This window comes from Schistocerca cancellata, chromosome 2 (genome assembly GCF_023864275.1).
Source record: "Schistocerca cancellata isolate TAMUIC-IGC-003103 chromosome 2, iqSchCanc2.1, whole genome shotgun sequence".
Lineage (NCBI taxonomy): Eukaryota > Metazoa > Arthropoda > Insecta > Orthoptera > Acrididae > Schistocerca > Schistocerca cancellata.
The window spans coordinates 526,950,085-526,975,195 of record NC_064627.1 but is presented as its reverse complement, the minus strand read 5'-3'; the positions used below and the strand labels follow the sequence as shown (position 1 = coordinate 526,975,195).

At 40.5% G+C, this 25,111-nt stretch overlaps 1 protein-coding gene and 1 non-coding gene across 2 annotated transcripts in view; one reads left to right on the top strand and one right to left on the bottom strand.

Moving 5' to 3' along the window:
- Nucleotides 1-25,111, top strand: part of LOC126155928 (phenoloxidase 1-like) — a 171,414-nt gene that overhangs the window by 135,194 nt on the left and 11,109 nt on the right. The window contains exon 9 of the mRNA XM_049916266.1: nt 22,510-22,698. Within this exon, the coding sequence (XP_049772223.1) occupies nt 22,510-22,698 (189 nt within the window). The remainder of the gene's footprint in view (nt 1-22,509; nt 22,699-25,111) is intronic.
- Trnat-ugu (transfer RNA threonine (anticodon UGU)) lies at nt 5,982-6,056 on the bottom strand. Its single transcript has one exon. It is a non-coding gene; the product is annotated as a tRNA-Thr (tRNA).

Genomic DNA, 25,111 nt, shown 5'->3' with positions numbered 1-25,111 from the left:
AATCACGAAGCACAGCATCTACTTCTGATTCGTTTAATGTTATGTTGATACCCAAATTTTCACTTGTATTAAATCGAAATGGAATAAGGTCTTTACTTTTATTTTCAAGAGCTTTATCTAGTTTGTTTTCAAGTCGTTCACCAAAGTTACCAATTGTGTCAATCATCGGTTGTTCTTGTTTTTTATATTTGTCATATTCATCAACTCATTTGTTTGCAAAACCTCTTAATCTGTCCCTTAAATATTCTCTCATTTTAATTGCTTCTCGCGTTTTATTCACATCATAAGGATTATTTATTTTACTCGCCATTTATTGTATAGAAAGTTCATCAAAAGTAAAATCACCACAAACAAAATCATCATAAATGTGCTTTAAATTCGTATTGTCTTGTTGGAATACACAAAGGAAGTTCACATTCTCTCTCACACACTGTTTTGGTACTTTGGTGTATGTCTGAGCTAAATAAAAACAATCAATATTCTTATGCCTTCCATGTGTAAAGAAATCATGAACATTATTTTGATTCACTAACATATAATCATCGAAAGCTACTACAGAATTACTTTTACACTCGTGAAGGGGAAGGTCTTCTCTCGAAAATGTTGCTATTGGATCTCCTATTTCTTTTTCAAATGAATTGTAGTGGTCTTGTAATTGAGAGTACTTTGGTTGATTTATACTTGTTGAGAATACATATAAATGTTTACCTTTCTAATCTAACCACCATTAAAATGGATTTACCACAATTGGAAGGACCAACAATTAAACAACAAATTGATTCTGGCAATAGTTTGCCATTCCGTTTTGTTGTATGTTTTTCAGGCAACCGAACATTAATATTCCAATCAACTTTCTTTCTTCTACTCATTTATTATATATGAACATTTATGGCAAACCAACCATAAAAGAATTTTCATCAGTCACGTCTTCTTCTTACGAGATTATGCAGAAACTCACGTATCAAGTGTATAAAAGAAAAGGAACAATATTTACAATCACTGTTTTGTTCTCCCTCTTCTTTATCCATTTATTTTAAAACAGAACATTCAAAACAGCTGTAACATTTGCACCATCAGAATCAATTGGTTGGTTATTTTCATCAGTGAACCAAACACACATTCATTCTATTCTTTGGTTGAGAGGAAAGTATAAAAGATGTTTTGGCTCAAACGATATTAAGCGACCCAGTGGAAAATTTGAAATGTTGAAAGTTGAAATTATGTTGGACGTTGAATGTCTATACCCATCGTATTTACATATCATACCATCTGCTAAATCATAGTGAACATTAATTGTGTTGAAAGGTAGCATCTTCAGAACTCGCTTTCCAATGCTTTTTGTTTTTGGTTTTATAACTTCTGCAAAACCTAAAACTTTTCCAATTCAGTTAGGATGATCGAATCGTAATTTAAAATCAGATATTACTTCCACTCTATTCTTAATCAGATTGCCCTTTATCTTAATGTTTGTTGAGTTAAATGGGTCTTTTGATTGAATGTGTTTTTCCAGATCTTCTATGTTCTTATATTGCCCAGTTTCAATTTCGAATTGTTTGTTGTCATTATAATGTAAGATGTTGTTTTGTTTAGTAACATTTGGGGTTAAGTAAGTTGAATAGAAACTGACTAATGAAACTGAATCATCAATATGTCTAATAGGGTAGCTTAATCTTTTTTCAAGAATGTAGCTATCCTTTGTTAACATGTCATTAAAGACTAATGTTAACGCACTCATTTGTTATATATATATTTTATTTAATAAAATGTATTGTGTAAAGTGTAAGAAACAAACTAATTTGGTGAAAGGTTCTCTGAGAAAGAAGTTAACAACCAATGGCAGACTTATTCAGAAAAGCACTTGTAACGACTGTGGTTCAACAAAATGTCAGTTTGGTAAAGGAATTAACACTAAAGAAGAAATTGTTAAAGAACTGCATAAAACAACAGGATGCAACTTCAAATGTAGAAACATTATTACAAAAGGAATCGATGATCTATGGCAAATAGATTTAGTTGAAATTGACAGAGGTAAACTTAAAGGTATTTCGAAAATCAACAAAGGATTTAAATACTTGTTAACCATAATTGATGTATTCAGTAAGTTTGCTTGGGTTGTACCTTTAAAGGATAAATCTAGTTTGAAAATAGTTAATGCTTTGGAAACTGTGATTAAAGAACGAGTACCGAGACACTTACATATGGATGCAGGAAGAGAATTCTATAACAACGATTTCAAACAACTGATGAAAATAAACAATATTAATCATTATTCAACACATAGCGGCGTTAAGGTGGCACTAATTGAGAGGTTTAACAGAGCACTGAAAGAAAAAATGTTCAAACAGTTCTTTATGCAGGGAACGTACAAATGGGTTGACGCATTACCAAAACTTGTAAGTGAATACAATAACACAGTTCATTCAACAATTGGTATGAAACCTAAGGATGTAAATAAGAAAAATGAACAAATGCTATTGGAGAGTGTGTATAAGCATGAATACCAAACAGTTAAGTTAAAGTTCAATGTGGGTGATAAAGATAGAATAAGTAAGTCTAAAGGTTTGTTCAAGAAAGGTTACACTCCTAATTGGTCAACAGAAGTTTTTGCGGTTTACGAAACCATACCATCAAATCCACCAACTTACAGGATAAAGGATTTAAGTGGAGAACATGTTGAAGGTTTGTTTTATGAACGTGAACTGTTTAAGACAAAGTACCCAGATGTTTATTTGGTTGAAAAGGTGTTACAAGTGTTGTTGTTTAAATGGCTTTGATGGTTAATAACATAGAAGCACATACAAATTTCCTTAATTCATTATATAATAAATGAATAGTGTAATTGACTTACAAAATAATTTCTTCTCTTTCAAATAAAAAAATGTATGCTTTATTACTGTTGTTGAGAATAACGATGTTAAGATATGGTTTGAAGGTAAAGACATAGCGAAAATACTCGAATATAAAAACACAGATGAAGCAATAAGATTACATATTAATGAAGAAGATAAACAAACACAAGCAGAATTGACACCAAGAGAAACGTGGGGTCTAACCTATAATGAAAAACGAATGATATTTATTAATGAATTGGGCTTATACTCTTTAATCTTTTCATCAAAACAACAAAGAGTTTAAAAGATGGGTGACAAGCGAAGTATTACCATCAGTCAGAAGAACAGGACAATACCAACTAACAAGCAGAATGAAACATCTAGTAGAAGAAAACAAAACGTTAAACAACCAACTAAGATCAAAAGAAGCAATACCTAATGTTGTTACAACTGTTTTAAAAGCTTCATCTCTTCCTGTATCATGTATTTATTTGTTTTCATTGGGTACTGCAGAAAAACTTAGAGAAGAACTAAACATAGAAGAAGACATAGGAGATAGTTGTGGTGTTTACAAGTATGGTAAGACAAAAAAATCTAGAAGAAAGAACAAAAGATCACAAAAAGACATTTTCCAATATAAAAGGTTTCAACTTAACTCTTAAATGCTTTTCTTACATCGACCCGTGGTACATATCCGATGCTGAAAGCTCAATCTCTAAATACTTTGAATCACTTGATGCAAAGATAAAATATAATGACTTTAAAGAGATAGTAGTATTTAATAAAAAACAATACAAAAAAACAAGAGAGTACTATGAAGAATTAAACAGAATGTACAACTCAGACATACAAGAACTATTAAATGAACAAGAAAGATTCAAAACAAAACTAAAACTGCAAACTTTAACAGCAGCTAAGAACAAAGCAAAGATGGAAAAGGAAATAATGAAACTTAAGAAAGATCTCGAGATGGAAAAACTGAAACATAAGACAGAAGTAGAAACATTAAAGCTTAAACACAAAATCGATCTACTCCATCTTATAAAATAACTACTTAGCTTTTATGGTTAAAAATACCATAAAGAACAAACTTAAGACTAAAAATATTTAATCATCTTCACTGCTGCTCAGTTCTGGTTGTGATTGTTTTTCGTTAGATTTTCCTGTAAATTCAATCTTGTGAAAACTTATACTGTAATCAAATTGATTTTACCTCCATAGACAAGATACAATTGTTCTTTACCATCATTAATTACTATTCTGGTTTTTTTATCGAATGCTTCAATGTAACGATCACGTAAATTTACCTTGTAGTCATCTATATAAACAACAACCTTAGTACCAACTTTAGTTTTGAGTAGTTGAGTCTTTTTGATTAATAGTGCTTTGTTTAGTGAAAGTTCATTTAGGTTCTTGAATGGAATATTTGGTTTACCTGTTTCATTGAGTGTATTAATTATGGATTCCATGATCCTATTTATTATGTAATTAAAAATATTTTTTAGAATCATTTTCAATCATGTGATAATCTAGTCAGAATCAGATTCATATCGATTTCTAACACGTATTTCACCTTCTTCATCAGTGTCCCATTCACATTCAGAAATAAATGGATTATTAAAATCATGCTCATCATTGTTATTCATTTCTAATGGTGCACATCTTAAAAAACGTCTACATATTGGACAGGTGTTCTTATTTTGTAACCAGGTTTCTAAACATGATTCACAGAAAAAATGATTACAAACTGTTTCTACTTTATTAGAATGACGATTAACGAACAAACATATGCTACAAGGTTTTCTGGTTTTCCCAACACTTTTATACATACTACAATTGATTCTTTCAATTAAAGCGTTAGACACCTTGTTCTTAGTTATTAAAATGCGCCAATCAACTTTATTTGCAAACTCTATAATGAATTCATCTGAAAGTTCTTGGTTAGAGCAAATAACATTCCAGTCAACTTCGTCTTTAAAGTCTCAAATGAATTGTTCACTTAACTTTTGATATCGACAAACTGTATACCATGTATTGTTGTCGTATTTGTTATTGAAATATCTTCAATTCTGAAAAGTCTTTTCTGAGAGTTAGAATCATTGACCAACTGCTTGGAGATTTATATATATTTTCTTCAACAAGCTCTCTAATGAAATCTTCTGACACTTTTTGATATACGACGAAATGTAAGCAATTGAATTCTTTATCTTGAAACTCTCTGATGAAATCTTCGCTTAGTTTCTGTGAACATCCAATACCATGCCAATCAACTTTGTGACTGAACTCTCATATAAAGGCTTCTGAAAAATTTTGACTATATGACATCTTGGACCAATCTAATTCGTTTTCAAATTCTCTTATAAAGTCTTCTGACAGATTAGGATATTCTGATCCTTTTCTCCACTTAATGTTTTTAGTTAAGTGTTTTCACTACATCTTGTCTTAATTCTTCATCTTCACAGAACTTCACTAGTTTGTCATTCGGTAGAGTCATTAGAAGCTTATTAATAATGCTTCGTTGATTCTTTACTAAAGTGGTTAGGTTGTCTATCTTACATTGATCTTGTGGTTGCTGATGTTGGTTTGTTTCATTGTGTCTTTTGATTAAGGCAATTAGATTTGTTTTTCTAAGGTTTGAAATTATAATTAAATGGACACCCAAGCTGCAAACAGGCGTTGATGTAGTTCATTGGGGACATGTTGAAAATGTGTGCCCCGACCGGGACTCAAACCCGGGATCTCCTGCTACATGGCAGATGCTCTATCCATCTGAGCCACCACGGGCACAGAGGATAGTGCGTCTCCAGGGACTTATCCCTTGCACGTTCCCCGTGAGATCCACATTCCCAACATGTCCACACCACTACATTCATAGTGCGCCTAATAGATGTTTGTCCATCATACTCATTACTCGTGGCAGATTAATCTACCAAGTCCCGTACAAGTTTGGGTGTAGCGTGTGCGTTCGCACAAGAAGGTCAATGGCCGGGAAGCCATATTTTAACTATATATGACGGTAGTATCTGTTCCCGGAAGAACAGTTACCGTGGATGACCATGCAGCTTTGCTAGAAATGAAATGATAATTAAATGGACACCCTAGCTGCAAACAGGCGTTGATGTACTTCATTGGGGATATGTTGGAAATATGTGCCCCAACCGGGACTTGAACCCGGGATCTCCTGCTTACATGGCAGATGCTCTATCCATCTGAGCCACCGCGGGCACAGAGGATAGCGCGTCTGCAGGGACTTATCCCTTGCACGTTCCCCGTGAGATCCACATTCCCAACACGTCCACATCACTACACTCGTAGTGCGCCTAATAAATGTTACATCAACGCCTGTTTGCAGCTAGGGTGTCCATTTCATTATCATTTCATTTCTAGCAAAGCTGCATGGTCATCCATGGTAACTGTTCTTTCGGGAACAGATACTACCATCATATATAGTTAAAATGTGGCTTTCCGGCCATTGACCTTCTTGTGCAAACGCACACACTATTCCCGAACTCATACGGGACTTGGTAGATTAATCTGCCACGAGTAATGAGTATGATGGGCAAACATCTATTAGGCGCACTACGAATGTAGTGGTGTGGACATGTTGCGAATGTGGATCTCACGGGGAGCATGCAAGGGATAAGTCCATGCAGACGCACTATCCTCTGTGCCTGCGGTGGCTCAGATGGATAGAGCATCTGCCATGTAAGCAGGAGATCCTGGGTTCGAGTCCTGGTTGGGGCACACATTTTCAAGATGTCCCCAATGAAGTACATCAACGCCTGTTTGCAGCTAGGGTATCCATTTAATTATCATTTCATTTCTAGCAAAGCTGCATGGTCATCCACGGTAACTGTTCTTTCGGGAACAGATACTACTGTCATATATAATTTCTAAGGTTTGCATAACTACAGATTCCATTTTCTCTGCAGTATTGTTTAAGCTCAGTTATAGTTTTATTTTCCATCATATATCGTTTATTATATAAGAAAACTTATTTATAGACTTTCGATTTTTATCTTCACACAAAATAAATTAATCATTTTCGATCATTTTTGAGGGTATAAGGGAGTATGACATTTTTAATTATTTCAATTTGATGGTACATACATACACACATGTTCTCTTATAAGCACCACCTGTAAAAGTACTAATACTAAAATACACACATACACACTCAAAAACTAGCTTGTGATTTGAATTCATTTCATTTTGTTAACAATATGCTACTTTCATTTACTAGTTTTATTTCTTTATAATGGATTTCGTTGATGATATGAAATATAATTATAATGAATACTAGTAATAACATATACATCAACATAATAAAAATTTTATCACTACATGAATCGATCATACAACACCAACCCATTTATTGTAGAGAAACACTAGTTCCTTATAAAAGCAATAGCGATTTTCAATTTCATTTTAGTTATGTGGTTTGATTTCTTTGAGTTGATTAATAACTATCTGGTTTTGTGTCAATTATGTTATTCATTTCTGGTGTTATGACTCGTTTGTTGTAATCCATTTTGAATTCTTTTTCTGTTGGTTCATTAACTAATTCCTTTGTTTTCTTGTTTCTGTTTATTTGGTTGTAGTGAAGTGTTACTTTATCCTGTTCTTTGTTGACAATACTTTTCATACATTCTTCATTGAGGACTGTAGAGTTTTCGTAGTTTAGTGTGAAGCCTTTGATTTTTATAACTGTTTTGTTGTTGTTGGTTTTGTAGTAATAACTTTTAGGACCTGTTGAGTACCATTCAGTGATGTAGTTTCCTATACCTAATTCATCTGTCCATTCGCCAAGTTTACATGCTGTTTTGACTTCGTTGTTGTTGTTGACTATATAAACAATTGAGTCAGTGTCATAGTAAACCACGTTTTTACCTGATTGATCCAACATGTCGTTAAGTCTTAATCGTGCATGTGCTGTGGTAAAAGTTGCTATGTGGACGTTTGTAGAGTTATAATTCTCAATGTAGTGGTCTTTGTACTTGTAGTTCAGTTGAACCATATCATCAGTTATAAACAAACATTCTGATATTTCAATTTTATTGTCCAAGAGCAGTTCATACCAGCGTTTTACATCTGTAACATATTCAGGTTGAGCTAGGTTTTGTCTTTTCCCAAACTTACCCCAAAGTGAATTTTAGCACAACTTGCCTACAGCTCTATTACCAGGGTTAGGTTCAATTTTATGTGGTTCTAAATCGATGTTAAGTGTTTGTTTAATATCATTTATGTAATCCTGTTTTGTTTCGTAATCGTTTCGCCGTGGTGATGTTTCAAGTTTTATTTTCATGAAGTCTCTTATGTAACCTGTACCTCATAAACTTCAATTAATTTGTAACCTTTCTCAAGTGCTTTGTCTAGTTCAATTGTTGTCCAAGTACCAGTTATCATTCTTTCTTCATCAGAGTGTGTACAGGTTTTTGTTTGGTCAATCATGCATTGGTTACAGAGAGAAACCATTAGTTTATGTTGTTATCTTTAACAGGTAAAACAGGGTGATAAAGTTTTCTTGGTGGTGGGACTTTACATTTCACATAACCAAAGAAGTCTTTCAAAGGATATGTTTTAGGGCTTACGTTTGTTGTTGTTTTTGAGTGGCCATTGATCATAGTAGAGAACCGTTGGATACAAACTACAAACATCGATGTATTTCATTTTCTTGTCGACAACTTTTAATTTGGAAGCGTTTGTTCTACCACCAAAGAATGCGTCTCTAAACTTAAGGTTTTCTATGACGTTAGTTTTGTTCATCATTGTTCTGTAATGTTTATCTTTAGTGCATTTACATTCCCAGGTTTCTATAACTTTGTAACCTGCATTCTTGAGTTGTTGTGTTCTTAATGTTGTTTTATAATGTAAATCTTCCATGGTTTCATGGTTAACATTGTTGATTGTATCTTCTTTGTAACATTCTTTACATCCATGCCAGAAATATCCATGGTATTGATAAACAGTTTTGGTTGTAGAATCATAACCATCGACTTTTGAACCACAAATTGTGTCTTCACCATTGTTTGGAAAACGTTTCTTTTTGTCTTCTTTTATCACACCTATGGTTTTTTCTTGAATGTATTTTGATCGGTAAATACCCATGCAGACAATAGCTATCGTTAGATATTGGAAAGGATCAATGTTAGCAATTTCAAGGAACTGGTTTCTTAGTTCAATACACCCTCTACGTAAGATGTCTACATCTGAATCACAGTATTCCTTAAGTTCTTTCTTAAAATCAAGAATGTAGTTTTCTTGTTTCTTTTCTTTGTACCATTTAAGGAATTTTTCTCTTTGTTCTTTCTTCATTGTTCTTGGTCCATAGTATTTAGCTGCTGGTATTGGTCCAATGTAGTTTTGATTTTCAGGTGTGTTAAATAAGTGTGGGAAATAACCTTTCTTTAGTTCTTCAAAACCAAATGTCTTGGGAAACGATGCTAGTGGTTCTGGAACAAAGTTGATACTGTTGATAATTTTTAAGTTAATTTTTTCTATTTGTAGCAACATAAGTTTTGATCCTTGGTAAATCGTGTAAGGCTTCAAAGCATTGTTGTTCTCGAAGTAGTATTTGTTACCTTCAAAGTTGTGTGCAACTAGATAATTAGCTTTGTGTATTCCTGTTTGTTGTTGTGCTTCGTAGTCGAAGAAAATGTACTTTTCAGTGTAGTTACTACCGTTTATGAGTTTTATTCCATCAATAACAGCCTCTTTAATCCCGTCATTCAAATTTGTCTTGTGTTATGTTACGTGATTTCTTTTTTGTATATAAAGATTTAAGCTCTTCCAGTTCGACATATGTTTGTACATCATACCGCTTTCAACAATTTGTTTACCGAGACTTGGTTTGTTACAACATTTAGATAACAATAGAAACAGGTTGATAATCGATGGTTCTTCAGTCATATTACATACACATTCAATTTCGTCATCACATCTGGAACCTTTTTGTTGTCGTTTTTGCATAAAACATTGATGAGATCTTTCTTTAGCCATTTCGTTACAATTATGACAGTAGTAATAACCACACATGTGTGTCTTTGAATGTGTTTCTTTGATCGATCGAGAATTTTATTACAATACAATTTTTTCACATACTTCTTTATGATTATTTTTACAGGTTTCGTTGTAGCAGTAGCGACTGCAGTCATTACAGTAAATCTTATTTATTTGTTGTTCTTCATGTTTCGGTTTATTGCACATGTAACAAGATAATATTGTTGGTTTACATTCTGTGTGTCTCTTTGGTGTTATAAGCCTTGTCACACTTGTAGCAATAATAATTAGAACCAAGAAAGGCTTGCATACTATTGATTACATCAAAGTGGTTCCCATTCTTGTACAGATATATTTGTGTTTCACGATTTTTTCTGATGTAAATGATAGAATTAAAGTTTTCAGCACACACGATTTTTATTTGTACATTCAATAGTTCTTCACATCGTTTAATGTCTTCAAGTGTAAATCCTTCTTCATTATATTCACTTAAACGATTACAAAGTTCCTTGATTAACGTTGTTTGCATCTTTCGAACTCTTCTTATGTCTTGTTTTGTTTTGTTAGCTCTTTGTCAAATATGGTGTTCGTTATGTAGGTTAAACTGTAATTATTGCAAGTGGACAACAGAGGTTATCTTTATTGTTAATCAATGTTATACACTTCTTTTGTCTTCAGTGATATTAAGTAGTTTTTTGTTAGTTTTACTTCCTCTTGGTATTTTGATCACTTTTATGTTGAAAGTTGTTTCTTCTATGTCGACTGATTCATCTGAAGTTAAAATTCTTTGTATGTGATCCAACACGTTTCGTGCATTAAGTCCAGTTGTTATTGGCGTGGATTTTGCTTTTGTCCAGAATCCATTGTTAAGTGCCATTACTCTAAGTTTGTCACCTTTTTGAAACTTGGAGGTGTGTTTAGCTTGATCAATCATGTCGTCTAAAGCACTATGTAAACAGTTCATGGTTTGTGTTATTGTTTCTCCTTTTATGTTTCTTAATTTTATTTGATACTCTGTTGTATAAGTCTTAAATTTGTGACTGAATAGTGATTCACTTACTTCAACTACTCTAAAGTTCTGCTTCTTGGTTTCAAATAACGAACTGTCAAAGGGAAAGTTGTTATATAACTGATTATTACATTCTTGTATTCCAATATGTCGAAAACACTTTGATGCTGGTCCTCCTTGTAGTTTGGTTCTGTAATCATCTGCTATTGTTTTTATTAATTTGGGTTTGTTGAACTTAGAAATACCAATTATGTTTTGTTCCTTTGCCTTTTTTCTTAGCTCGTCAATTGTTTGATCTTTTATATCTTGCTCATAACGACTTTCATTCATTAAAAATTCTGTTATTTGTTAAGTTTGTAGTAATACTTAATTCTGTATATCTTGCCAAACTCTCCCAGTTGTTTGAGTTTATAATGGTTGTCAAATTTTTTAATCACACGCTCGTTCATATCCTCATTCATACTCCTATTACTTTCTTGATTATTATTCGACATAATATTTATTATATAAAAAAACTTATTTTTGGTATTTCAATTTTTATCTTCACCAAAAATAAATTAATCATTTTCGGCCGTTTTTAAGCGTCTAAGGGGGTACTATGGATTTTTACAATTTTTTCTAAATTTTCGTATTTTCAACTCAAAATTTAATCAAGAATTTTTTTTCATTGTTTTAACCCCATCCCGTCGTTTTAATGGGTTTGAATTGCTCTTTGTTGACATGTAATATTATTGCTTGATCTGTACTTGTACAAAGGTCCAGACGGAGCCGCGGCCGGGGAGTACACCATGGAGGCATACGTGAACGGATCGCAAGTAGAGGTGGTAAAGGGAAGGACTCCAGTTGGGAGAGAAGGGACCGCACGCGAAACGCAATCGTTAGCCCTGATCTGGGCCGTCGGTGCGCTAGATGGACTGCCGCGGATGGGAAAAGGAGACGGTAACTCGGATGCTCAGGGGAACTATGAATGTGTGCTGTGTAACTAGCGAGCAGTTGCGCACGTCTGATCTCAAGTGGAGGGACAGCAGCCTCCACCAGTACGCTGGCCACCAGACTCGTCCCAAAAGCTCCTGTCGCTAATCGAACTACACAGTGGTGCACAGGGTCGAGTAAATGCAATGCTGAAGGCGCTGCCGAACCATAAACCACACTCCCATAGTCAATTCGGGATTGGACAAGGGCTCTGTAGAGCTGCAGCAGCGTACAGCGATCTGCACCCCAATTGGTGTTGCTCAGGCAACGGAGGGCATTGAGGTGCTGCCAGTACTTCTGCTTAAGCTGACGAAGATGAGGGAGCCAAGTCAATTGAGCGTCGAAAACCAGTCCTAGGAATTGATATGTCTCCACTACAGTGAGTGTAACGTCATTAATGTAAAGTGCGGGTTCCAGTTGAACGGTACGACGCCGAAAGAAGTGCAAGACACACGACTTTGCGGCTGAAAATTGGAAGCTGTGGGCTAGAGCCCATGACTCCGCCTTTTGGATGGCTCCCTGGAGGCGCCGCTCAGCAACAACAGTACTGGAGCAGCAGTACGAAATGCAGAAGTCGTCTGAATACAGAGAAGGTGAGACAGAGGGCCTGACAACTGCTGCTAGACCGTTAATGGCTAATAAAAATACAGAGTCAGTCAATACAGAGCCCTGCGGGACTTCGTTCTCCTGGATATGGATGGAACTATGGGAGTCACCAACTTGGACACGGAAAGTATGGAGCGACAGGAAGTTTTGGATAAAAATCGGGAGTGGCCCCCAGAGACGCCACTCATACAATGTGGCGAGAATATGACGTCGCCAAGTCGCGTCGTATGCTTTACGTAAGTCAAGAAAGATAGCAATCAGGTGTTGCAGTCGGGAAAAGGCTGTTCCGCTGGCAGACTCAATGGACACAAGATTATCAGTGGTAGAGCGACCCTGGTGGAAGCCGCCCTGACATGGAGCCAGCAAGCCAAGTGTCTCCAGGACCCAACCCAATCACTGACGTACCATACGTTCCAGCAGCTTACAAAGAACGTTGGTGAGGCTGATGGGCCGATAGATATCCACATCAAGCGGGTTTTTACCGGGTTTGAGCACCAGAATGATGGTGCTCTCCCGCCACTGCGATGGAAAGACGCCATCGCACCAGATCTGGTTGAAGATGACGAGAAGATGCCGCTTGTAGTCAGATGAGAGATGTTTAATCATCTGGCTGTGGATGCGATCAGGCCCAGGAGCTGTGTCGGGGCAATGTGCAAGGGCACTGAGGAGCTCCTACTCTGTAAATGGGGCGTTAAAGGATTCACTGCAGCGTGTAATGAATGAGAGGACGTTCCCTTCCAGCCGCCAGTGTGCGAAAGGCTGGGGGGGCAATTCTCTGACGCAAGGGCTCGAGCAAAGTGCTCAGAAAAGTGCTTGGCAATCGCGTTTGCGTCGGTACATAACTCGCCATTTATGGTAACACTGGGGACAGCTGTTGGGGCCTGGTACCCGAAAAGACGTTTTATCTTTGCCCATACTTAGGAGGGTGACGTGTGGCACCCAATGGTGGAGACGTATCTCTCCCGACACTCCTTCCGTTGTTTGATATCGTAGCGAACACGGGCACGGAGCCGTTTAAAGGCTATGAGGTGCTCCAGAGAAGGGTGCCGCTTACGCCGTTGTCGAGCTCGCCGACGCTCCTTAATTGCCTCAGCGACGTCCGGACACCACCAACGGACTGCCTTACGCCTCAGGCACGCTGAAGAGCGAGGGATCGCGTTTTCTAGCGCAGAAACAATTGTGCAAGTCACCTGCTCAACCATCACATCGATGTTACCGTGTGGGGGAGATTCAGCGGTGACAGCACAGGTGAAAGTTCCCCAGTCCTCCTTGTTGTCCTCCTTGTTCAAAGCTCATTTGGGCAGGCGTCCATGTGCCTGACGCTGGGGCAGTGACAGGAAGATGGGGAAGTGGTCACTACCACAGAGGTCGTCATGTGCTCTCCAGTGGATAGATGGGAGAAGTTCTGGGCTGCAGACTGATAAATCAATGGCCGAGTAACTACCATGAGCCACACTGAAATGTGTGGCGGCCTCAGTATTTAAGAAGCAGAGGTCGAATTGCGACAGCAAAGTTTCGACATCTCTGCCTCGGCCAGTAAGCATGGTACCACCCCACAAGGGGTTCTTCTTCTTTTTTCTTTTAGTGTTCAACCCTGAGGTTGGTTTGCAGCAGAGCACAAGGGGTCATGGACATTAAAATCTCCCAGAAGTAGGAAAGGTTTAGGGAGTTGATCAATCAGTGCAGCTAATACATTCAGGGGTACTGCACCATCTGGAAGAAGATATACATTGCAGACAGTTATTTCCTGTGTCGTCCTTATTCTGACAGCCACAGCTTCAAGAGAGGTTTGAAGGGGCACAGTGTCACTACAGACTGGGTTTAGGACACAAATGCAAACTCCACCTGACAGTCGATTATAGTCGCTATGGTTCCTGTAATATCCCTTATACCACGGATTCCAGGTGTCCGCATTGCTTGGAACCATGTTTCCTGGAGGGCAATGGAGATAGCAGGTGTAAAGCTTAACAGTTGCCGTAGCTCAGCCAGGTGGTGGAACAAATCACCGCAGTTCCACTGGCGGATGACATCGTGAGACTGGGAAAGCATGGAACATTCAGTGAGACAGTTTACGCCTCAGTGTCACCTGCTGCCACCGATTTATTGCCTGAGCAGTCTATATCCATTGTGTCTGAGGGTCTGGCGAGATCTAGGTCCTCAGCAGGCGCCAAAATCTCCACCCATCCGCAGTCGCAGAGCTTGTAGGTAGCAGTGGTGTGGGTGCCACCGCAATTTCCTTGGTCTTAGGTGTTTTCTTTTTGGATTTCTCTCGCTGCTCCCTGGCTTTCCCTGGCTGGGAGGATTTCACTGGCTCAGTCTCTGGGACTGAAGATGAGCGCGAAGCTGTACAACCAGTTGCTTTTGTTCTCTTCAGTCACTGGCGGTGTCGTCTTTCTCACTAGCGGAAACCTGGGAAGGGAGTGACCCAAGGGACCCCTTCCTAGCTAGAGAAGCCGAAGAAGACTTACGCTTTTCTGGCTTAGAATTGGGGACGGATGCCCGTGATGGTTGGGGGGTGGGGGGGATAGCTCCTGAAATAGGTGGTGCAGGAGCAACAGGGAGGGAAATGCCCCCCACCATCAAGCGGGCAGGTGTAGTCTTCCGGCTCTGAGAGGTGACCTGTGTTGGCGGAGCTGATGGTGCCAGAACTGTTGTATGACTATGTAAGACTATGTTATACACACAGGATGCAGGCGTACAAATTTTCTCTTAGCCTCAGTAAAGGTCAGTCTGTGCAGGGTCTTGTACTCCATGATTTTCCTTTCTTTCTGGAGAATCCTTCAGTCAGGCGAGCAAGGCGAATGGTGCTCTCCACAGTTGACACAGATGGGAGGCGGGGCACATGGAGTATTGGGATGTGATGGGCGTCCGCATGTCTCGGCATGTGATGCTGGAAGTACAGTGGGAAGACATATGGCCAAACTTCCAGCACTTAAAGCACCGCATCGTGGGAGGGATATAGGGCTTGACGTCACACAGGTAGACTGACCTTCTCTTGTAATGTGTCACCCTCAGAGGCCAAAGTGAAGGCACTGGTGGCAACCTGATCATCCTACGAACCCCATGGACACGCTAGACGAAATGTACACTTCGCCGATCTAAATTGGCGCACAGCCCATCGTTGGATGCAAAAGAAGGTCTCTGTGAAATATGATAACCTGGACCATATTTAAGCTCTTATGGGGTGTGATGGTTACAGGAACATCCCCAAGCTTGTCACAAGCGAGTAACTCCCATGACTCAGCAGAAGATGCTGTTTTGGTCAAGACTGACCCAGATCTCATTTGGACAAGCCCTCCACCTCCCCGAACTTGACCTCTAAATGGTCAACAAAAAAATGAGGTTTCATTGTCATGAAATATTCCCTATCAGCTCTCGAACATACAAGGTACTGGGGCGAATAAGATCTGCTGCCATACTTAGCCTGACGTTCCTACCATGGTGTGGCCAGGAAGGGGAACGATTTGTAGTTGTACTTCTGTGTGTTGAATTGAGCTCATGATCGCTTAGAGAGTTTCACCACCAGCTAGAGATGATGGACTATGCTTCATCGCATGTCATCAGCCCTGATGCCACCCACTCCAACCAGGGGCACTCCCCACGGTCGTCCCTCAGCTGCAGCACAGGCCACCTGGCAGGATGGCCATTTCCGGGAGTCCCGATGCCCCAGGGGGATGGGAATCTACCCCTTGGCATTTGTGGGGAGTTAACGGTGCAGGCATCAGCAGAGCGATCCCTGTGTGGTCAGGGGGCTACAACCAACAGGGTACATGGCGGCCCCACCAGAACGGACTGGCTACCATGCTGGATATCAGGTGCAAAGAAGTTCATGGTCATCGTCGACACAGAAATCGACACTGCATAGTGCATGGTGGAAAACTCACCCAAGAAGGTGTCCTCGCCCAAGAGATGGAGAATTGGCAGGACTGCAATGTGTCGATGAGAAAGTGGGCTAAACATCTCAATGCACGATGGACACAATGCATCTTGTAAGGCGCCCTTCCCCAATTGGCTTGCTCTCCAGGAAAATTTTGAAGAATGGAGGTCAAACCCTACAGGGAACCGTCACATAAAGGCTGAAACCTGTGAATCTCCTTTTCGTCGCCTCGTATGACAGGCAGGAATACCTTGGGCCTATTCTAACCCCCAGACTCGCGGGGGAGGGTGGGGGGGGAGACACAAAGAGCATGGAAGAAAAGGAAAAATCATAAAACTTTTGCGAAGCTTACACCAGTGTTGTTGTTGTTGTTACAGGCTTCAGTCCAGAGACTTGTTTGATGCAGCTCTGCATGCTACTCTATCCTGTGTATGGCTCTTCATCTCCGAGTAACTACTGTAACCTACATTCCTCGGCAATCTCCTTACTGTGTTCATCCCTTGGTTTTCCTCTACGATTTTTACTCCCATCCCCCACCCCTCGCTTTCCTCCAGTACTAAATTGGTGATATCTTGACACCTCAGAATGTGTCCTACCAACCAGCCCCTTCTTTTAGTCAGGTTCTACCACAAATTTCTCTTCTCCCCAATTCTGTTCAGTACCTCCTTATTAGTTACATGTTCTATCCATCTAATCTCCACCATTTTTCTGTAGCACCACATTTCGAAAGCGCTTCCTGCCAGGATGGAATCAGTGTACCCCACCTGTCTGTGTCTAGTGTAAATCATGAGATATTGCGAACGTGTATCAAATGTCGGTGAGTTGTGTAACTGAGGCGGGACGTGGGGACCAGCCCGGTATTCACCTATCAGGATGTGGAAAACCGCCTAAAAACCACCAGGCTGGCCGGCACACCAGCCCTCGTCGTTTATCCGCTAGACGGCTTCGATCCGGGTCTGGCGCGCCTAGCGAGTCCAGGAAGCAGTGCATTAGTGCTCTCGGCTAACTGGGCGGGTCAGATAAATGTTATTCAATTTGTCGCCCCTTAAATAGAACGAGTATGCCCCTTGTTGCCTCTGGTGTGCGATGTCAGCGCCAGGAACCCAACAACTTTACACTACTATATGCTTATGTATTACAGCCCTCAAGCGCGGCGGGCAACTTAAATGCCAAGGCTTCGTTTAAATGGCAGGGGGAGCAGAGCTTTAACCGGTGATCTGAGAACCTACAAGTTTGTAATCATAGACGTGAAATAATGAAATTTATTTTGAAACTTAAGAGTTAAGGCTGGCGAAGCTCATAACTACTCTGCTTGAATAGATATAAGCTACTGCTACACAGGCTGCCAGGTACGCCCACATAATCACATCAGTTACAGATGCCGATGAACTTAATTGTAACTGGACGTGGTCGCGCAGGCAAGGGCAAACACCGGGTAGGCTTTAACACAACTGACGCTGTGCAGACCAAGTCAAGTAAGGCAGCCCGACCGTACGCAGATCAGTACTTTCGGTCAAGCACGCTTAATTAAAATAACGTGGTGCACCAAAAAAAAAAATGGTTCAAATGGCTCTGAGCACTATGGGACGTAACAGCTGAGGTCATCAGTCCCCTAGAACTTAGAACTACTTGAAACTAACTAACCTAAGGACAGCACACGCACCCACGCCCGGGGCAGGATTCGAACCTGCGACCGTAGCGGTCGCGTGGTGCCAGACTGAAGCGCCTAGAACTAGAGATGGGCAAAACTGTTCTTTTCAGAGATTGGATCAGAACTGTTCACTCCCTGAAATGAATTAGCTCTTTTTCATGACTCACCACTCATTTACAATATAAAATAAATGGAAGGCACATTGCCCTTTAAACTTGGTTTATTCCAGTACTATACCTGTATTTTGATCTTATTTGATCCTATTTTGAAGTAACACAGATAATGAGTAAGAATTTTGTATTGTTTATTGAAATTTCCACGATATGACAAAGTTTTTGATTATTGATTTATTTTGCACTATCGTGGTTTTTTGGGTGATCGGAAAATGTTGTAACTTGAGATTTACATTAACAATATATTTGGCTATAACGTATTAAAATTTCATTAACCTCATACAAATACATCGCAAGCCATATATTTTTAAAGTGAACGTTTCCTTTCGAAGACGCCTAAAATCGCAAAATCCGTACCAGAATAAGAAAAAAAAATATAAATTTGACTGTAAAACGAAAGTGCTGCATATTGCGTTACGCAGAATAAAAGAAGGAAAATATTGGTGTATCACATTTTGCGATACGTTTATCGGTTCGCTCGTAATTAAAGCGTAAATTCGAGTGTCTATAATAAAAATCCTATAGTAAGAGGAGTCATCAGGAACCTAATCTAATCAGTTTAAACAAATAAAAATAAAATAAAAACAATTGATGTATACATAACATAATAATGTAATATACATAGCGGCATTACTACGAAGAACAATATCCAGTGGGGACGAACTCCGATGCAGAGGCGCTGAGTCGAGCAGGTCGAGCCGCGAGCTGTATTACTGCGTGAGCTGAGACCGCAGAGACCACAGTGACACCTGAGTCGCTTTGCTCGACGCTCTGGCTAGAGTCGAGACGGTGGGGCGAGCGTTGAGCGGGCGAGTTCCGAGGGAGGGGGTAGCGGTGAACTCACCCGCTCCGAGACAAATAGTTCGTTCCCTTGCGAGCGGGTTTTTGCAAGTAGTTCCTATGTTATCCGCTAGGTGGCTCTCTGTCCTGTTGCTCGCATCAACTGCCCAGAGGGCAGGACGTGCGACTGAAACGATCGCCGACAGAGTGCGATGCGAATGGCGCGGCAGACGACGCACAGAGACGCCACGGCATATGTCAAACACAAAATCCAATGGGGCACTGCGCAATGCAGGCAGCCAAGGTAGAAGCAGGGCAGAGGCCGGCGCCGGCTGTGTTGTGTGGCGTGCACTGTGCTGTGACCAGCAGAGGCGCTGCTGATATGCTCCGTCTCTCTCTCTCTCTCTCTCTCTCTCTCTCTGCCGTGGGAAACGTTTGGAGCTACCGTTCTTTTTTTCTGAATCACTGATTGTTCACTCCTTTGAAAGATTGAACTCTATGACTTAGTTCAAGAGCGGATCCCCCATCTCTACCTAGAACCGCTCGGCCACTCCGGCCGGCCTTGGTGCACCGCTATTGTACTCGAGCGAAGCGCCCTGCTTCACCCAAAAGGGCTCCGCAGTAACAGTGATAATAGAAAAAAAAACAATACCAATTACAAACAACACAACTGATCTCACAATGGCCTGCAGTGTCGGGAACAGAACGACCACGCGACAACACACCACAGGGACGCTTAAATAATCCACAATCCATGTTTCACCGTTTTGGGAGTCACACTAAGGCGGCAGCCCACCAGTTCTCTTTTTGTTTAATCCTATAACAGGGAGTAGATAGGAAGAAACCGATGCACATCACTCTCTTGAGAGATGACAAACAACTCAGTAGCGGTCGTTTCCGTCACATTTCGACGGCACGTGCGCGTTATAACACACCTCCCAAGTAACAGACTTAAACAAGCAACGTTGCTGTTGTAGCCAGTCCTTACAGTAATCCATGACGGGAGGACAACACAACTTCTTAACGGCTGCGTGCTATATCGACGTTTCCTTCAAGTAAACCACTTTAAGAGAGCGTTAACCACCTTACTGACAACGATGAATCTACGTACAACAGATAATGACCGACCACTGATTTACCACCACACTTGTCTACAATTTGCTCAAGCCTGTATCTTGACTGTGGCCAATGCAATAACCAGAAACAGCGCGCAACAACGTTAGGATTCTACATGCAACGACGTGCTTGGTAACACCAGACAGTAGAGCTAATCACCAGACTACGGCCGAGCTATCGAAACCCAACAACAGTGGCCAGCACCAACTCTTCATCGTTGCCGTAGTGCCCCTGTCAAAAGCTGTGTTCGTAGACACAGGCGGTCAGGAACTGAGAGCCGGCCCAGGCGTGCACCACACTTCGCGGCCACGGCGGACGCCGCTATCGCCACTGAACCGCAACGCGCGCATGCAGGATGTCAAACTCTCCGTGAAATACGGAGGAACTACGCATGGTGGGGAGGGGAGGAAACCAACCGAGACAAGTGACATTTAAATTTTCATTCCTCAGAAAAACGCTAGACTGCAGCAGAGGTAAGCAGCAGCCGACTTCCCGCACTCCGTCGTGTTATCGTGGTCCTTTAACACTCACATGCATCCCAAGGCTCACTCTAACCTCCGTACCCCCCCCCCCCCCCTTTCCCCAGTTGGGCAACACCTTTGATGCCACTCTCGTGGTCGTGCGGTAGCGTTCTCGCTTCCCACGCCCGGGTTCGATTCCCGGCGGGGTCAGGGATTTTCTCTGCCTCGTGATGGCTGGGTGTTGTGTGCTGTCCTTAGGTTAGTTAGGTTTAAGTAGTTCTAAGTTCTAGGGGACTTATGACCACAGCCGTTGAGTCCCATAGTGCTCAGAGCCATTTGAACCATTTTGATGCCACACACACATCTTTGTTGAGTACTTCAGAAATGTACTTGTAACAGAGACATCCCTAGATTATTCCCTAGGCGCCTGCGGGTAGGTATCGCCTTCGACACCCCTCAAATTCCACATGCCACTCAGCTGTGTAGTGTCGAAGGGTTTGGCTGTTCGCAGGCGCCAAGGTATTGGTGGGGATTGTCTCTTTATAGGTACATTTTTAAAGTGCTCAACAGAGGTACAAATGGCACCGACGGTGTTGCCAATCTGGTGTGTGTGTGGGGTTGGGGGAGGGGGGTGAAGGGGTCTTACAGGGACCTTTGCCGTTTTCTTCATGCATGTGTCAATGTCGCACTCCACGAGATTACACCAAAGGACGGCGCGAAAAGGAGGCTTGAAAAATCATAAATACCGTTTGCTGCTTCGGATCTCGTGCAAGTTTGGTGTCCCTCCACGCAAACGCTGACTTGTCTTGAATTCGAAACTAAAGGTCACTGGAACTTCTGCAGATTTACGCCATCTTCAATATTTCATCAATTAACTGATTGGTGATCACGAAAATTGCTCCATCCCGCCATTCGATAGTCTTCTACTTAGCAAGTTATAGGCAGCTTCCGTTGGCTTGGGAAAAATAGTTTTAATGCATAAATTGGCAGATTAAGTTCATCGTATTTTTAATTAAACTGAACTCATACTTGCATAAGCCTTCCGAATCTGTGGTTGGAAACGCGGTATTAATTTTGTTTTACTCTCTCTCTTTGTAATGGGGCGTGGCTAGTCAACTATAGAGACCTTGCTACGTGCTCTAAACGTCTCCGTAAGTCTCTGGGTCACAAGTGTGAATTGGAATAAAGTATTCAGAACTTGCCGAGAAACGGAGATTATGCATAGGGACAGTAGTATAATCTACGAATCAGGAAAAGTGAAAAAGGAGGACGAGCACATGAAATCGGCCCAGAAAGCATCGAAACAGGAAACTGACTTTTATGTCGGTGAAGTGTGTAAGATGATTATTACTGAATTTTATATTGAAGACATAGAGACGGAGGTGAAAATAAAATTCAGAATAGAAGCAAAATTACAAAGAAAACAAGTATCGAGAACATGGTTTGTTCACGATATTGCACTTTAGGCTGGAAAAAAGAGAGCTGGAAAAGAAGTCGCGGAGTCCTTCGATCTCAGAAACCAAGTTTAAACGGGATGAAACATACAAGAGAGAGGTAAATGCTGGTCTGATTATGCTTTCTTCCACGAAGATCAAATAGGAACAGGGGTGAGGAAAAATTAAAATCTGTACGTTTGCAACACAGAACAGTACAGAATTAAAATTGCAAACCACAAAGAATAGTGATCCTTAGAGTGTTGCTTAACTGTACAGGCGTTCGCGTAAACTTGTATTGGACGAACTCTACTTCGAAACGGAAGACAACGTGCACCTTTCACAATTTGGATGGCGTCCAAATAACGAGCAACGAAATCTCGGCACCTGACGAGGACAATTAGAGTAGCTGAAACTTGATCTAAAGAGAAAATGACAGCTCGACTGGAAACTCAAAAACTAGTAAATCGAAACAAATTTGGCTACAATAATAAGCGCAAATCAATAAGGGAGAAACTGACACTAGAAAATAATAACGATTTACACAATCATTAATACTTTCTAGAATAAATAAATAAATTTATTATTATTGTTGTTGCAGCTAGATTTTCCAGGAATCACGGTGACTTCTCTGGAAGTAGTTTCAGAAAACGCGCCAAGGAATGAGTTCGCCACATTCTGGCAGAAGAGTGATATCGACCTGTATAGAGGACTTGACTTCACACCCCGTGGACCAGTGCTTGCTCGTGTTACTCATCTGCAACATTCTCCTTTCTCATATCTGATACAGGTGAGTTTTTCTATATCTGACTAATATTTATGCCATGTTTATATTAGTGGTATGTTTGTAATACGAGTTATCATAAAAGAACCGTATCTTTTATTCGGAAAATTTGTGGTAAGTTCCCATGGGACCGAACTGATGAGGTCATCGGTGCCTATTTAATCTAACTGAAACTAACTTACGCTAAGGACAACACACACACCCATGCCCGAGGGAGGACTCGAACCTCCGACAGGGGGAGCCACGTGGACCGTGGCAAGGCGCCCTGTACCACGCGGCTTCCCCGCGCAGCGTATCTTTCACGCTGCGCGAAGCAGTGCAAGGGGGCAGAGTACAAATCCTAATTTAACTCTTGAAAACTGCTATATCATGTGACTAGCTCATTTTAAATGTTGCAGTGCTATTCGTATTCAATTTTATACATAGCAAAAAAGTCGGTGAATGCGAGTAGAAGAGAGGGATGATCCAGTTATAGCTGGTTGGGTTTTCGGAACGCAATGTAATGACGCCCCTCGTGGAGTGGTTGTAGCAGCTACGGATTACACCGTTTCATTTATGATAATAACTTACGGACGCGCATAACCCAAGCAATTTATTAATTTTATTTTGTCACGATGGTCTCACGATTCTAGCATGGTTTTGCTAACGTAATGTTAGCAAAATAATAATAATATGCGAGTCGATTGACAGAGGTGCTAAGGAAATTCTTATTTCATATGGTACAGCTTCAGTGTGGAAAATTCAGTCTACAAAGTGGCGAAATAAGTGATTATGTTACAGTGATAGAAGCTTACGAAATGAATTAAAATTTGTTCAATGGCCAGTGCTTGAACCCTTCCTTAAGTTATTATCATAGATGAGACTTAAATGGCTCAAGGACAATTTAATTATATTAGACCTATAGATCACCTAATCCTGAGGTACAGGCGGGATCTTCCCAGTACGTCAAACGCTGGGTTGCTATTCCAGTACCGGTGAGTCTCGGCAATAGTGACGATCTAAGGAAGGGAAAATAAACTCAAGTTCTGAATTGAAGTTTTTGTTAGGGGGGACAACTGACTAGAGTAATCCGTGCAGGCGTGTGACTCTTACCGCTGCAGTGGTGTTACGGCACAAACGCCTGCCTAGTAAGCAAGGAAACCTGGATTCAAGTCCCAGCCGTGTCATAAATTTTATTAATTTCTTAAGCTTCAATCATTATCGTAGATAAAGATGAGTCTCAAATGTCTCAAGTAAAATTTAATGATTGTGTTATGTCAACTCAGGTTGGACAAACTCTCAGAAACGACATAGTAAAATAAAATTGATGAAAACTGGCTGCCGGCCGGGGTGGCCGAGCGGTTCTAGGCGCTGCAGTCTGGAACCGCGCGATCGCTACGGTCGCAGGTTCTAATCCTGCCTCGTGCATGGATGTGTGTGATGTCCTTAGGTTAGTTAGGTTTACGTAGTTCTAAGCTCTAGGGGACTGATGACCTCAGCAATTAAGTCCCATAATGCTCAGAGCCATTTGAACCATTTTTGAAAACTGGCTGATTGCTGTGTTTCTTCAAGTGACTGAAACGGTTTATTCTGTGTATTTCTACGTTGGCTTATTGCTTGGAATTTTCATTGCTCATTGGTCTCGAATGTACTTCAGACTGCACATCAGCAGTCAGAAATTTATAAAAGCTGTAATGAGGAAATTTTCACATGCAGCTAATGTGAATCTCATTACACATGACCAGATGCGATTACTATATGTTTTCATTATTCTCGACTCCGAGACGGGATATAATGATTTCTCTCTTACTTCTCCTTTCTCCTTCTTCATGACTTCTGCTTAAATTTGCAGTTAAGAGTCCATGACTAGAATATGAAGTATCGAAGGAAGTAATTCCTTAAGGTTGGAATTTCAGACTGCTCTATACAAAGAGTTTGTTATGTCAGTCAGCTTGCATGCATATGAACGATATTATTCTCAACACTTTTAGTCGGCCTACGGGTCACTCACCTGGCAAGTATCAAACGATCCTGGCTGAGAGGTTGATAGTGTACTAAGTTCATGGAGTTAATAGATCGTTGTTACTAAACATATCCTTTTTCGTAGAATGATATCGACGATAAGCAGCATTTCTCTGTTGATACCAGAAGCGTGTTTTACTCACGAGCAGCTGAATTAGAACTGCTATGTTCGAGACGGAGCTCTCCTGCCGCCACGTTTAATGGAGCAGTTCAACGTGTAACTTGACTAGAAAGTCTTGAAAATTGTTAGTTGCCGTCAGCGTGATTACTCTTTTGTAACACCGTGTGTACCTCCAGTTATGTAAAAATGGAAGTGATAGAGACATGGAGATTTTTCTTAATTAACATCTTCATCTAAAACTTGACAAACCACTTTACGGTGTGTAATGGAGTGTAAGATAAAGTGCGACAATGCTCC